The 14,855-nt window shown below is 48.0% G+C and overlaps 3 protein-coding genes across 3 annotated transcripts in view; all 3 read right to left on the reverse strand.

The window, feature by feature from the left end:
• The window catches only part of Pmar_PMAR012390 (hypothetical protein), a gene marked incomplete at both ends in the record, with an annotated part of 4,644 nt that extends 3,978 nt beyond the window's left edge, over positions 1–666 (reverse strand). The window contains 3 exons of the mRNA XM_002787570.1: positions 141–239; positions 327–454; positions 579–666. Of these exons, the coding sequence (XP_002787616.1) occupies positions 141–239; positions 327–454; positions 579–666 (315 nt within the window). The remainder of the gene's footprint in view (positions 1–140; positions 240–326; positions 455–578) is intronic.
• Positions 667–1,580: 914 nt separating this feature from the next.
• Positions 1,581–6,173, reverse strand: Pmar_PMAR012391 (cAMP-dependent protein kinase catalytic subunit, putative; the record flags this gene model as incomplete). Its single annotated transcript, XM_002787571.1, has 15 exons — positions 1,581–1,674; positions 1,730–1,831; positions 2,230–2,369; positions 2,422–2,528; positions 3,218–3,325; positions 3,364–3,420; positions 3,675–3,832; positions 3,874–3,938; positions 3,983–4,086; positions 4,133–4,232; positions 5,066–5,170; positions 5,547–5,630; positions 5,821–5,893; positions 5,939–6,021; positions 6,117–6,173. 15 exons carry the CDS (start codon positions 6,171–6,173, stop codon positions 1,581–1,583), a joined length of 1,437 nt encoding a protein of 478 aa, XP_002787617.1.
• A 3,117-nt stretch (positions 6,174–9,290) lies between these two features.
• Positions 9,291–13,840, reverse strand: Pmar_PMAR012392 (hypothetical protein; the record flags this gene model as incomplete). Its single annotated transcript, XM_002787572.1, has 23 exons — positions 9,291–9,552; positions 9,598–9,722; positions 9,768–9,875; positions 9,922–10,023; positions 10,067–10,148; positions 10,192–10,331; positions 10,380–10,526; positions 10,576–10,668; positions 10,712–10,797; positions 10,844–10,932; positions 10,980–11,084; positions 11,130–11,342; positions 11,385–11,478; positions 11,525–11,597; positions 11,644–11,725; positions 11,770–11,882; positions 11,926–11,995; positions 12,042–12,132; positions 12,396–12,444; positions 12,496–12,558; positions 12,847–12,957; positions 13,088–13,213; positions 13,679–13,840. 23 exons carry the CDS (start codon positions 13,838–13,840, stop codon positions 9,291–9,293), a joined length of 2,586 nt encoding a protein of 861 aa, XP_002787618.1.
• Positions 13,841–14,855: the final 1,015 nt, after the last annotated feature.

Raw genomic sequence — 14,855 nt, forward strand, 5'->3', positions numbered from 1 at the left:
GCACGGGGAAAGATGCAGAAAAGTCAGACCATCGCAATACTCATAGGAAGCTTTTCTAGATTGTCGCTACCGTGACTGTAATTCACAAGGCTTGTGAATTACAGTCACGGCAGGCTTGTGACACAAGCCTGAGCTCCCACCTGCACAGTCCCCATGAGGTCCTTCAAAATCTTAACCGCCTGTGTAGGGAGCTGAACGGCATTGAGTAAACGCAGGAATCTCTGCCGTAATGCATCGACCTGCCGACCACCAACGGTATCGATGACCAGTAAAATATCTTCTAGCACTTTCATATAAGATGAGCTTCCAGCGCTGTGATGCACCACTCTGTTATAGAAGGCGCTCATGTCTTCAAAGGACGCAGACTCGCCGACAATCGCGACACTGCTCTCCTGGTCACTCTCGTATGGGGTCTCGTCAGACCAGTCCGACTGGGTATCATCACCAACACGATCTGACATCAACAGATTCCTGATGTGCACTCTTACATGCATACCAAACCGAACTTTCTATCAAGCGCCTACATGTATCTTCATACACGTTATGACTTAAGACTACGACGATCACCCCCAACCTACCTTTTCTCTCTTTCCTGTCCACTTTTTCCACAGTGATAAGGTCGGCCCTAGTCATCGAGGTCTCATGCTGTGGCGATGAAACAAACATATTAGATGAGTGCCAGGGACTGTACTCAGGCAGTATAATACGGAAAAAGCCATACCAACGATCTACAGTACGACAGATCTAGGAACGGGAAATGACCTTTCCCGAGAAACAATGGTTACACATACAATTCCAAAATGTATTTGCAACCATTTTTTTCCAAAAATGTGATTTCCCTCCTGGAACTTCTCCCGATGTCACGTGCTGTATCATTCAATGATAGCTTGCGATAAAAAGTCGCATGAACGGTGAATATTATAGAGTATAAACGACAATAGACTTCACGCATTATGTACTCTATAGGAACTCTTTAGGTAGGGAATTTTATAATCGTGCTATACTAGCGCAAGGTTACCGAGAATATTCAGGAAATGTATTAATCTCAGCCGCTGTTTGGTTTCCTCAGCTGAGCTCGGGAGTTTCCTTACCAATTATAGAAGGTCACACACGAATTCGGGTAGAAATGCGCAAAAACCAAAAAAAAAATACTCAAATTTCCTTATAATTTCCATATCGTCACCGACAAACTAAGTGGACCGTTTACATGCTTCCTCACACTGACCCAGTGCCAACTTATAACACCTCCCATAGCCCATTAAAACACCACTGAGTACTCAGTCCCTCTCAGCCCCGATATTGACCAACTCGAGCCATCGCGGCCAGAAAACACGCAGGGAATAGGGTAGCTGCATTCAATGAGCACATGCACATGGGAAGACTATGTACAACCTAGTCAATCTTATAGAGTAACGCCCAAGGCAGTCTTGACGACTTGTAACCAGGTAATCCGATATTCGGAACAAAGTCCGCCTCATCGACACTCTCATATGACCTCGTTGAGGTCACTTCCTCAACAACAACAATAGGCAGGGAGAAAGACAAACAGGGTGATGAAGAAGGACGATAACAGCAATCACTCAAAAGTCGATGAAAGCATCTTCATTATCGTCGCCATCGATATACGCCGATGAATATTCACTCGGCGATGAGTATCCACTTGCCTCAAGGTACCTAGTAGCAGCAGTAGTGACAACGATATCGCAAATCTCGCTCGCCCCGGGCTAACCCATTAAACATCGAGGTATCATCAGCGCCTTGCACGTGGGGTATGAATGGTGCCGCTCGTTCCCTCTTCAATGCCTTCTCCCAATCAACCTTGCCTTTGAACCTGATGCCCACCCACTATGTGCAATTGGTGGTAGCCTACATGGAAAACACTCCTGAGAAAATTTCCTGAGTATTTCGCGGGAAACCCTAATTAATGTGATTTCCCGCGAGCTAGCACCTAAATTTTCCGATTCAATGCATCTTACTGTAAAGCAGACTCATCCTGAAAAACCAGCGACAGTTTCGTTACTGCATAGTGACATATAAGCAGACGAAACTTGTACTAGCGATGAGAAAACCGTTTAGTGGCTGAACGTCAGCTTAATCGCATGGAAACAGAATAACCGTAGAAGTTTTACTATACCGTAAAACGATACAAAACGGCTTCAGAAACCGTCGATAGCCGTAATTTCCCACGTCTACACGATCGGCCAATAGTCCCACCCGAACCATACTTACCATTTATGGTTTTTGATGTCCTCAACCCCGTCCCTCAGGCAACCATATCTCTTGCGTCTATCCCGGACTAGCAGGTGTTTCACCAAGTCTTTAGCTTTGCTATCGAAATGCCTGGGGAACTCTAATCGACCTATTAAAACCTGATGAGAGAGAATCACCGCAATCCACCCAGGTTCGAATCCCACGACCTACCTTTCGGTATATTCCAAGTGGATTTCTATCATTAAAAGGCACATACCCAGCAATCATCTCAAAAATGAGAACTCCCAATGCCCACCAATCCACAGCTTTACCATGCCCTGTCGAGAGAATCTTCACAGTGCGATGTGCGCTAATACAACCGATGACGAATCAAACCCTCAAAAGCGATAACAACGATGATACCATTGTGTATCACACTAGCAATATTAATGTTATCATTGAAAGTATTATTGGTATTATAAGCACATTATTGATTTGCATTACATTCGCTACTGCTATCGAGCACCAGTACTATTAATGCTAAGATGAATATTGGAGTTTCACCCGTTTTACGTGAAGCGGCGTAGTTCTCTGTGAAAAACGCGACATTCACGATACGCAGTAGTCGTGAGTCATATATTTTTGCTAATGTTTTTCATATCACTAACACCGTATCAGTATAGGTGCATTTCTGTGCTACACAGTGTGTCAACTACAGTACTACTGGTATAGTGTTATCACTAGGATAACAGCACTGATGAAAGAATCTTCGTAGTGCGGTCAGTGTGGGAATATATGCACATGGTCAGCTACACGTGTCGCTAGGAATATGGAAATTCTGAGAAATTATCGTTGATTTTTGATACACTTCTACCCAAACTCGTGTGAATGTTTCATAGTATAGTGAGAAAATTTACTCGAGCTCAGTTGAGGAAACCAAACATATATTCTCCCACTGAGTGCGGTGTGCGCTAATACAACCGATCGCGAATCAATGAGCCGGAATCAACAACAACAGCAGCAATACCTTGATACTGAATGGTCTCCGGTGCCATATACTCCGGTGTACCGCACAGAGTCCACGTTCGATCAGTAACCACTTTCGCGAAACCAAGATCGGCAATTTTGATATGTCCTGATAATGATGATCTCGATGAGTTCACAATTTCTTACCTTCAAAGTCTATAAGAAGATTCTCAGGTTTCAAATCGCGGTATACTATGTTCAAACCTGAAACGTGATCCATCCCAACACACTGCTTGGACAACAGTAAAAACGACCTCAAGCACATATACATATCAAAATTAGCTGGTGAATTCAAGTTCATATATAATGGAGTTTCACCCGTTTCACGTGAAGTGGCGTAATACTCTGTAAAAACGCGATATTCGCGACATGCGGTAGTCGTAAAATATATTTTTCACTACTATTTTTCATATCCAATAATCAACGCAGTACAACCTCGCCCTTGTCGCCAAACCCACTGTGCAAGTATTCGAAGGCCAGCACTATCTCAGCTGCATAGAATCTAGCATCCTCATTGAGTAAACGTTCGCCTTTCCGAATTAGCGAGAACAGCTCGCCACCATTCACGTACTCCATCAGCATAAACAATCTTATTTCATCACGAAATGTGGTGAAGCTGAAAAATTCTCGCGCGCGCCACCGTAAGGCAGTGCCCACAGATTGACAATAAACGGATGACTGAGTCTCTGCAGAATTTCCCTTTCCGCCCGCACATGTCCAACCTACGTTGAAACAGCAACTCCTGTCACAAACCAGCAACACCCACTTGTTTTAAGCGTATAACTTCCAACTTGTAAAGAATCTTCAACGCGAAAGGCGTTCGATCTTCGGCACCCTTTATTTTCACGATCCGAACTCGACCAAAACGACCTGTACCACAGCCCGTCGTAAATGCGCATCACTATGAAGCTGTCACCAGTCCCCACAATATCCCCCAAGTCGAAGTCATCGAGGCAGTACTGCGGCTTCAGAGAGACCAGTGCACGCTGTTGAGCAACTCGATTCATATACTCCTTCTGAAAACAATGGAGTTTCACCCCAGTGATATGAGAAACACTATCGAAAAACATATCACCACGAATATCCCGTTTTTCACCGAGTATTACGACGCCACTTCACGTAAAACGAGTCGAAATCCACTAACCTACACGTTCAACACTGCTACTCTCTCTAGCATGGTAGTCGGTGGAAGAAGCATCGGTATCTGCACAGAAGCCACGCGTTTCCTCCAATATAGTGTAAATACAAGGCGTGCTACACAGTGTGAACGGCAGATAGTACGCGTGTACCAGAGATTCACAGCATCATTAACTACAACTGCCGGCTCTGATAACTCTACGAGAAATTCCCATAATTTGATGAGAACACATTCAACCTTTGGGTGTGTTCTCAACAGATCCCATAAGGCAGCATCTACAGCATGGTCACTTCTAGTGTGGCGTTTTCAACCCAATGTAGACAGTTGACAATCTCGATGACCAGTTGGTAGAACTCGGTGAAACACGATCAACAAGCATTGTTTCCAAAGCTGCCGGCCCCAGAAACCATTAAGCGCGGATGTCAAGCGAAAGCGCGGAATCTATCGAAACTGGTGTGGTCTTCAGCCAAGATGGTCTCAACAGGAGCGAGCCAGAATTGAACATATTCTGCCTCATCTCAACAACCGCAGACATAGATAAAAGTTATTCAACTCCGGACACACGACCACGGCCTTCCACCCCAGCCCATCTACCTCGCCTCCCCATCGAGTCCCGCCGTTGTTGTGAATGATGTTTCAACGAGAAAATACCAGCCAAGAATCGGAACACTGAGAGACCAGCGGGATATCCCTCCTCCGCCAAGTCGCCACCCACTGCCCGTTGCGCTGATCGAGAGCGATCGATGTCGACCTTCGGATTTCTTGCTGAACATCCTTCTTGTCGTTCGAGATGGGAGATGCCAGAACTTTGCAATCCTGATAGCTAACAATTACTCAACTTTCAGACTCCCTCCAGGCCACAAGAGTTATCGAAAACGCAGAGAAAACATCAAAAAGCCGGCGGCAGGGATTGAACCAGCGACCTACATAATGAAGAACGAGTACCTTACCCACTACACTATACCAACGCTAACAACCAACCCCCACTTCCATCACTCGCCCAACAACCATGAAAAGAACAGGAAACCTCCGCCTCACAAACACCATGATATCAATCTCGGGCCGCACTGCAAATAAACGGGAAGATACTCGTTCCTGGACTTTTCTTCCGAGTATATGTATCATCATCGCCAAACTCAACCTGAAGTCCTCCGATATCCCCTCTACTGCCCATCACCATCCCAAGCCGCACCGTGTGGATGGGGTACTGCCTCACTTCACTCTTATTCATCGGATCCTCCGCCAACTCCGCCGCCTCCATACACTGACTGTAGGTCTAGTAAAAACACAACACTAGGTCTTCTATTCCATCGTCAAAAACAAACCGAGCCGACCCCACTAGTGTTAACAAGCACTTCCACGAGGAGGATCCACGATGATTTCGACACTAGCGTTCACGATACCAATACAGGAGATATTCACCGAGTGCGAACGGCAAGACCCTCTGAGACCACGGAGCCTATAACCTGTTCGATCGCCGCATGACAGTCCTTCACGTCCTGCTCCCGACTATCGGTCTTCAACTGCCGTTTACACCGTCTACACCCCACAACATCCGCAACCCCCAAGGACACGGTCCCCTACTGAACTGTGATGTCCAGGTTGCGTTGAATCTCCTCGAGGAGCTCGTTACTAGGGTCTGCAGTGTACTTCTGAAGGGCAGAGATCTGCTAACTTTCATACCATCTTTCGCCCACATTATAACAATTCATGTTCCGCCGCCGCCACTCTTCTCGTAGTACCGGTATCGACTCGTGCTGACATCACAGAAATCCTCAGCAACAATGATAATGACCTTCCCCACCCGATAAGGACCCATGATTTGATAACAATAAGGAAAATGTTCCTAATGTGATGACATCGACATAGGAAACTGATTGAAGAATGTGTCCCTAGTCGCATGGAAACTTCCTAGCCATGTGAAGAATTCAAAACCAGCACCTTCCCAAGATAAGCCTGATTCCCACCTGCAGATGTCGATCGTAGTCGTAACGATTAATATGAAAATAGAAGGCCAATGAGGCTCCTCCGATCATGATGAGGCAAAACAAAGAGCCCTTCAATACTGCAGTGGAGAGTATCACAAATCCAACCCAACATTAAGGGCACAAGGGGAATATGGAAGCCGTTATCAACAGTCATGCTCTGGTCATTATCACTACCTGTTCCCGGGGAGGTATTACTACTAGGGATTTTACTTAAGCATGGTAGAATGACAGTGTCGCCCTCCTATCCAGCCGTTCGTGGCTGCTGATGATGAGAACGAGTCCATCGCTGACGATGAATCCGAACCATTAGAACCTTTCGAGAGTCTCGCTGCGAGACGACGTGAATTAGTAGAGGATGGACACGTAATTCGAGATCTCCTCTCGATTTCTCAATCTCCCTATGCCCAAAGAGATCATACTGAGTATGTCACTGTCATTGCTACTATTACCCTCATCGTGATGTACAACCTCCATGGTCCTCGGCTGAAAGAGACCATCCCGAGCCCGATGCTATACCATCAGCGATGGCATGCAACTCTCAACACACTGCCTACCTTACAACGATGAAGCGCCTATCTGGCTACTGCTGCTGCTGCCGGGCCTGAATGCGGGATACACTCTCCCGGGTCGTCGCTGTGAGTAGTTCTGATTATCGCTCGCCCACTAATGATCTGCTCAGTAACGGCAAGATATACTCCAGTAGTTGAAAAGTACAGACGGATTTTCATTAGTTCTAAGCCGGCCGGATAGAGTAAAGTGAATCCGGGGGATCATCGACCTCGACGATAGTGCATCGATCTTGGTGTTGAGCGCCTTGCCGATTCCTCACATGATCACAACGCACAATCCAGGGTAAGGGCAGAAGGGTATCATAGGATGCCCTATCATAGTGGTAGTACCCTCGACAACCTATGATGGTGACAGAAGCTCTCCCTTGGTGGTCACAACAGGTCTGTACTACGTTGTTACGATCTCATTCTTCCCAACGGGTAAGTGCTGTTCTGGAAGGTGGTGAGAGACACTGAGTTTCTCAATCGGCAACCTATGACTCCAACTGGATGGTCATCGTTCCAGTTTGAAGTTCTTCATCTCCCATGGTCGCCATCGCCGCCTTCTTCAGTAGTCTGAGCTCGAAATCAAAATACTACTGTCATTTCTACGAGTATCTGCAGGCAGTCTGTCTTCGTATCAAAAACAACAAGGGTCTGGTCACTATTTCTACCCACACAGCACACGAGAGAACGAACCACTTCACCGAACCGGTTCATACGAGCAGAACATGGAGGATCCGCTCTGAGCACAGTCGTCAGAAAGGAGTATGGTCTCTACCAAGATCCATAGCCCTGCCTTGGGATGCGGACGATGCCATTCATTATGCTAAGGTCTCAGAAAGCGACGAGGAATACTACGACGTGAACTTCACGATGAACGCCCGTCCTAGAAAGTTCATTCGGCTGACCCCCGTGTACATGAATGAACTCTTTCGAGATTACGCAGACCAAGACAGCTTTGAATTTACCGCTGATGGTCCGTTCGTCATACGAAGTACAGTGAGTCGACAAGCTCGCAGTGGACGAGATATGGATGCCACGTTAATGTCGGCGACTGTTCGTGATAGACGAAAGACGGTCCATTTTAAAGATAGCCATCGTCACGCGGGAAAGATAAGAGCTCTTGAAGCTCCATATCAGAACGTCTGTTTTATAGCCGAAGCCTTTCTTTTTGCCTTCCCGGCACAGATGCGTCAATATGGTATACTAATCCGTTTCAATAAAAGAGTGTTCATCCTATATCGACGAGATCAAGCGGGCTTGAGGGGGTGAACCATGGCGAGTCGGGCTAATATTTACGACATGAAAAATATCTTTCAGATACCCATCGACGTCGTCAAGTGCCAGCGCGGCCCGTCTACTGGAAGAGTAAAAATCCTATACTTCGTAAATTCTGCATCGGTTTTTATCTTAGAGGGCTACCAACCTACGAGCAAGCGTTGAGAGAAGGAGCGCGAGGACCTCCCCCTAGTTATGAAGATTCGACTGGGGCCTGCTCTCGAAGTCGCCCTCCTTCCTATACTGAGAACTAGATGAAGACTGATGCGAGCTGTTGACTATTCGCATGCTATAACGTGACTCAGAGTTTTGCACGATATTCCAATAGCACAGTTTTCACTGATTGAAATTTCAGGTCATGGATCTCAGATGATGTGTTATTCGTTGTCTATTCATGTTGTTCCGATGCATGCATACAAAGAGGTATTTCGTTCATAGAGTATCTAATCTACTAACCGATACACTATAGAGCATCCTTCTTCCCATCACGTCTTCAGTCGCACCATGCGTTATGCCTTGACTCAACTCCACACAGCACAGCACCGTTTTTTCATAACACCCATCAGACTAACTCAGTATCTCCCAGTTATCATTCACAGAAGCGGTCTATATCTGTTACCATTCTGAGGGTCGTCATTGCATCATGGACAACAGTGAGTGCGAGTCAGGTACTATCGATTACTCGTATGAATGTCGTGCATCGGACCTACATGCATAAGTTATGCGGCATAACAGCTGTGGAATGTGCCCTAGCTCCATAATAGTATCTCCAGCGGAACAATTATGCGGTAGGCTATAAGTACTCCTACAGTAGGCTATCCCACTCACAAAAGAACTCATCATGCTTTTGGACCCTCCTACACATCATCATAGTCATCAATGATCGACAGCTGACCCTTACCGTCCACTAGATAGTGTCAACATTTCGACGTCCAAAAACTACTACTGAACACAAGCACTCCCAGACCTCAATAAACTGTGTAAGTGTGCGAATAACAATAGGAATGAAGTTTCTGATAAGAGTACACTGTAGAGTTAGCATACAGAATAAGAAGGCCTCTTAAGACACGGCCGCTGCTGTTGAATTAACTGGTGTTTGCGATGTATGATGACAATTGACTACATTAACGAACAATCACTATTAAAATCGGCCTCCTGGGAATCTTTAGGGATATTCTCTCCTTCTCGCGTCACCATAGAAGAGGAACCCTCGGCTGGCTGGACTTCCGTGGGGGAGGAAGTCGATTTGAACGAAGAACTGTACAGTTTCCGACGCTGTTTCCTCAAGTCAGCACAGACATCAGCCACATCCATCTGGTGATGATCAAGTGAGTTGATGACCACATCAGCAGCAGGCTCCATGATATCACTCAGCTCACATCTGAAGGAGGTTCATCTCCAACTGCAACTACCTTCCCTCACCTACCTGACTTTCACCACTCTATTGGCCATTCTCTCAGCCAACTGGAAGGACTCATGTGGTTGCCATTGACCCTGTCGTAACGCCCAGTCAGCGATAGCAGCACACTCCTCATCTGTTAAGTCCCGGACCTGATATTTCCATCAGACCTATGGGGCTCCAAGACCGCCCTTCACCTCCCCTTGAGGGCCGCCTCCCAACAGCTGGTCCATGAAACCACCCTTGGCTTGCTTTAGGGCCTCCTCCGCTGACTGTGAGGCTACTGTCTGCAGCCGACGTCGAAACTGAAGTGCTATGGGGCATAGACTATCGAGTTCTAGCAGTACGCACCTCCTTCAGGAGCTCTGTGGCCGGTATGGCACCGAAATCCTCTCGTCTGCTAGCCTCCGCGCAAACGGCATATGGAGGGTCTCCATTGAGATTCTTATGAACCTGCCGTTGATGAATAGCATGAGGCCACTGAGACTAGACTTACTTGTATCACAACACAAGCCTTGTCTACATCCCAATCCACAGTACTCAACACTGCGGCAGCATCACCAGGCGGATCAGCACAACTACAGGAGACTATTGACAACCTCACGATACTCCTTCATCTACCTTTCTTGCAGGCCGCTACAAACTCGTAGCAGCTTATACGCCAACTGCGACTTTTCGAGGTCTCTTTCACATGAATTCACACAACCAACGATGAGTTGGAGGTCATCGTCAGCAGCAGCACCAGCGGCGGCGCAAGCGTACTGAGGGACAGAGCCATCGAGCCCACCAGAGGAGGCACTCTCCCTTACGCTGTTCACAATGTGCATGACTATCGAGGCTGTATGAACATCCCACTTGGATGTGGCCAGGCACCTCTGCGCCAGCTGTTTGAGCTCAGCCTGGTCCATCGTACCATCTGGCCGCCGCTCTTCCAATACACCATTCAGCTGAGCGACCTAAAAATGAATAAATGTTGCTGGGAAAAGGCGGAGCGAAGCGACTCACAGCTCGGTCCCAATCCCAACCAGTGGTTCTGAGTACTTTGACTGCCACTGAAGACGTTACCACCAAACACAGTGCTTGGGACATATGAGCGACCTGGATCAGCCTACGAACCACGCCCAGCAGCCCCATCGGTCACCTGTTCGACGGAGTCCACCAGAAGGGTGTGAGCGGCCGCCGATGGTATCCAATGATTATCACGAAGAACAGCATCCAGAGTAGCCTCTGAGTAGTAGAACACGATTACAGCAGCTATCCTAACAATGCTTACCCCTCGGGAAGTCCTCTTCAGAGACATCACCCTCCGTCAATAAGCCCTTCAGGCCCTCTCGGGCCTTCACCTTATCCACCACTGGGTACCTACCACCTCACAGCTCTACTCCAAAGCCTCACCAACATCTTCTCACCATCGCATGAGCCAGCTCTTGAAGTAGTCCTTGTTGCTATTATACAGCTCAGCTAGTTCCTCATCAGTCGCAATGAACTCACATCGATGCCCAAGGCTCTTGTCACTAAAACGGGGGCACTGGCTATTGGCAATAACAACAAGACCTTACGAGTCGCGATGGAGCGAGTCCAGTTTGAGCCAACCCCCGCCGGCTGGTAGACGTAGGAGAGACCAGTAGTGCATCGCCCGGCCAGGGATACACTCGTACACCAGGAAGCCTCGAAACCAACTACCATCGCTCTCCTCGTTGGCTGCCGTGACGAACTTCTGACCAGCGGAGCGAGCAAAGTCCGGTATCGGTTCTGTCTCGATAACCATGTGCCTACAGCAGACCTAGCATACCCAGAAGAGACCTTCGCCCTACCCCGCGTGCTTTTCTGATGCCAACTTCAGCGCTTCAATGTCGAACCAGCCGGTACGAGCACCGTCACCACCCTTGGCTGAAGGCACGGAAATGCCTGATGGACAGCCACATGCCTCTGGGCTTCCTACACGACCTACTACCCGACGGCGCCAGAAAGCTGCCGCCCCGCTGGAGTAGAGCCACTCGCGACTCGGCCGCTTGGAGATGCGTGAGCTGATGCAAGGAGGGCCTCATTACTCATCAGAATCCCCCCACCTACCGAGACGGCATTCTTCTGAGCCAGGTTGTTGATGGCATGTATTGCACAAGTAGCCGTGCCATTCCCCTGGCATTCGAAGTACCTGCCCAAGAGGGCCTCTCACAATGCCCTATGCCAGCACCCTACACTCCCATGCTTTCAATATCAACAGTGCTGAGGTACCGCGTGGAGGTGGGTGGGGCCTTCGATAACTCTTCTGTAGAACCAACCTCAGCCTCGTCGAACGATTGCTGTAGCGCCTGAGGGGTCCGTCCTAACCGATGCTCAGCGAAGCGCCACTACCTTTGCCAGAGCTTCATCGTTCTTCTCCTCATCTTGCGAGCCCATAAGACCTACCGGCCTAAGGGTGTACCTGGCATCACCAGTGGGGCTCTAACCCCTGTACCATGCCGACCCACCTCACTATGAAGGCATCACCAGGATGGACCCCCTCGGGTACCGACGTCCGCACAGTCTGACCATCAGGGGTCTGTGCTTGTAGGGATGCTCCTGCAACAGGCCAGTAAAAGCCAACAGCATCACCGCCATCGTACCTTCTCCATAGCCCTCTGGACAAACGACCTGCATCAGCCCAACACCAGCCGGAGGCCCCTCTTCCTCCGAGGGCCCCTCAACACTGTCAGTGCCCCCCGTGAGGAGATCGGGCTCTCCCCCCGAGCCCTCCACTGTGGCTTCACATGCTGTTGCTGTCCCTTGTTGTAGCCGTCGTCGGGGGGCTGAGCCCTGACTATCAACTACTTCCCAGTCCTGACCTGTGTCCGGCCACTGCACATCACCAGACGGAGTGTCCTCTGATGAGACCTGCCCTCGAGCCACTGACTCCTAATGCCTCACTGTCATCACACGCATCACCTTAGTATCCTCTGGCGCTCCATCAGGTTCAGCGGACATCGCCGGTGCTTCATCGCCAATAGCCTGAGTACCAACATTCGCCCACCCATGAGGTCGATCACGAAAGATACAGATCAGGTCCGATCGAGAGAATCTCTCGATCAGAGCTCACGCCTCTCGCCAACAGACATTGAAAAGGTCTTGATGACGAATAGAGCATCACAATGACCGATTGCAGGGCTCGAAAGCCCCCTAGGGTCAACATGTAGTAGCCAACAAAGAGTCATAGCCTCTCACAGACTCTCAGTGGTACAAACACGCATCGAATCAACGAGCCAATGTTTCCAATTTCAAACCCCCTGATAGTAGCACCAGTAGTGTCTCAATCTGAGCAGGATTACTCTCAGCCGCAACGTGTTCGAGTTGGACGTTGAGCATATCACGAGCCACTTCCGCACGTACTTCACTGCCAGGGTGCACTTTCTAAGATACAATGTACAAAGACTCCTACTATCATTACTGCTACTATTACTACTACTACTACTACTACTACTACTACTACTACTACTACTACTACTACTACTACTACTACTACTACTACTACTACTACTACCATGGTTGCCATGTCAAAGCCAACGGCTAACAGTACATTCAAAGCTTCACTGTTCTTCAAGACCAGTTTCCGCTGTGCTGAGGTGCCCTCCTCCTTGAGTATCGCCAATAGGGCCATCATAGCATCCTGCCCATCAACATATCCAAGGTCTTTCACATGGACTAGGCTCTTGGAAAAATATATGTTCGCTTTCCTCAGCTGAGCTTCGAGTTTTCATACGAGTTAGGGTAGAAGTGTACAGAAACTAATAAAAATTTCCCGGAATTTCCGGAAAATTTTCATATTGTTGGCGACTTGACCACGTGCATATTTCCTCACACTGGACTGAACTGAGTCGTCATGAGTTACACAGATAACATGGCATTCTTGTCTATTGCCATAGCCGCGAGTTAGTTTATGATGGAACGCTTCCTCGAAATGCTTTTATTCAGTGGAGTTTCACCGATCACATAAAACACTAATGAGAAAATATATTTCACGACTACTGCATATCGCGAATATCGCGTTTTTCGCGGAGTATCACGTCAAACGGGTGAAACTTCAATGTATACAGCTGAACTGAGTCATTTCCCCCACCCCAAGTACTACTACCGGTTGGCTGTGCAACTGAGCGCAGGAGGTGTCCAAGTTGGTGAGGAAATCCTCAGTAGTGAGAGTCTTACTCGTCTTGTTAGCATCATCATCACCAAGCCGTGGCAAGGCCAGGGCCGTTGAAGCTGCTGATGAGATGGAAGATCGAGCTCTTTCTACCATCAAAACAAACACTGTTGATAACAATAGGTTGAAGAGGGTATCCCAAAATGGTGGATCCTTTCCAGAACAGAAAACTGCATTTTATTGGATAGAAAATTTACGCTTATCGATTCTCCCAAGAGCCATGGACTATCACGCCATTTAGCCATCAAGACCTTGTGTTCCCACATAGGAGACTTCCACAATCCAAATGCATGTGTGGGTCAGTTACTGTCCTACCCTGTAGGGCAAGGATTTGATGCCCAGAGGCTACCTGACTAACGATCAACCCAATGAGATTCGATCCCAGAGTTGCCCACAGATGCCAATCTCGGAGCCTCGATTAAATCATCACTAGCTTCAGTGTTCGATTGAAATCTATGTTACAGACTACGTGGAAGTTCTCACACTCGAAATAGTGGAGGTTTCGAAGTGACGTCACGCTTCACTGCGTTTCTATATGATTACACTACAGTATTTCATCATCTTTCGAGTAACTCAACAGTGTCAAGGTAAAGGTGTTAGGACAGCGCACAGCAGTCCGAATGACCCGGGTTCAATTCCTGGCTACACCATCTCATTGAGATGGTCTCAAAAGTCATACGGCGTTTTCAATAGACCTGTGGCACTGGTAGATGTGTATCGTAATCACCAATGGCGCCCGCCACAGTCCTCTCGCTTCGTCTTCTGTTAATGAACCGACTCTGCATGAAACGGCTGGCCCCCGCTGAGCCCAAATGTGTAGGATTGAGGATGATTAAGATTATCTATCCCTACTTCGCCACTTACCTGGTTGTGTTATCCGACATGACGACCCCTTTGACGACTGGGATTGGGAAACAACAGACCTCTCCTGAGCTTCAAGAGCGCTTCCAGGATTTGATTTCATATGTAAAACTCGATCCTGGAAGCGGTGTTTTTTGTGGAAACATAATTATACACGTCTGACTTGGTGGATAGTACGAGCCACGAGTGAAACGTTCATCAACAGCCTTAACCAGTCAAACAAATAAACCGAACCCGCAGAGGAACGGGA

Source organism: Perkinsus marinus, assembly GCF_000006405.1.
Source record: "Perkinsus marinus ATCC 50983 genomic scaffold scf_1104296929318, whole genome shotgun sequence".
Classification (NCBI taxonomy): Eukaryota; Perkinsozoa; order Perkinsida; family Perkinsidae; genus Perkinsus; species Perkinsus marinus.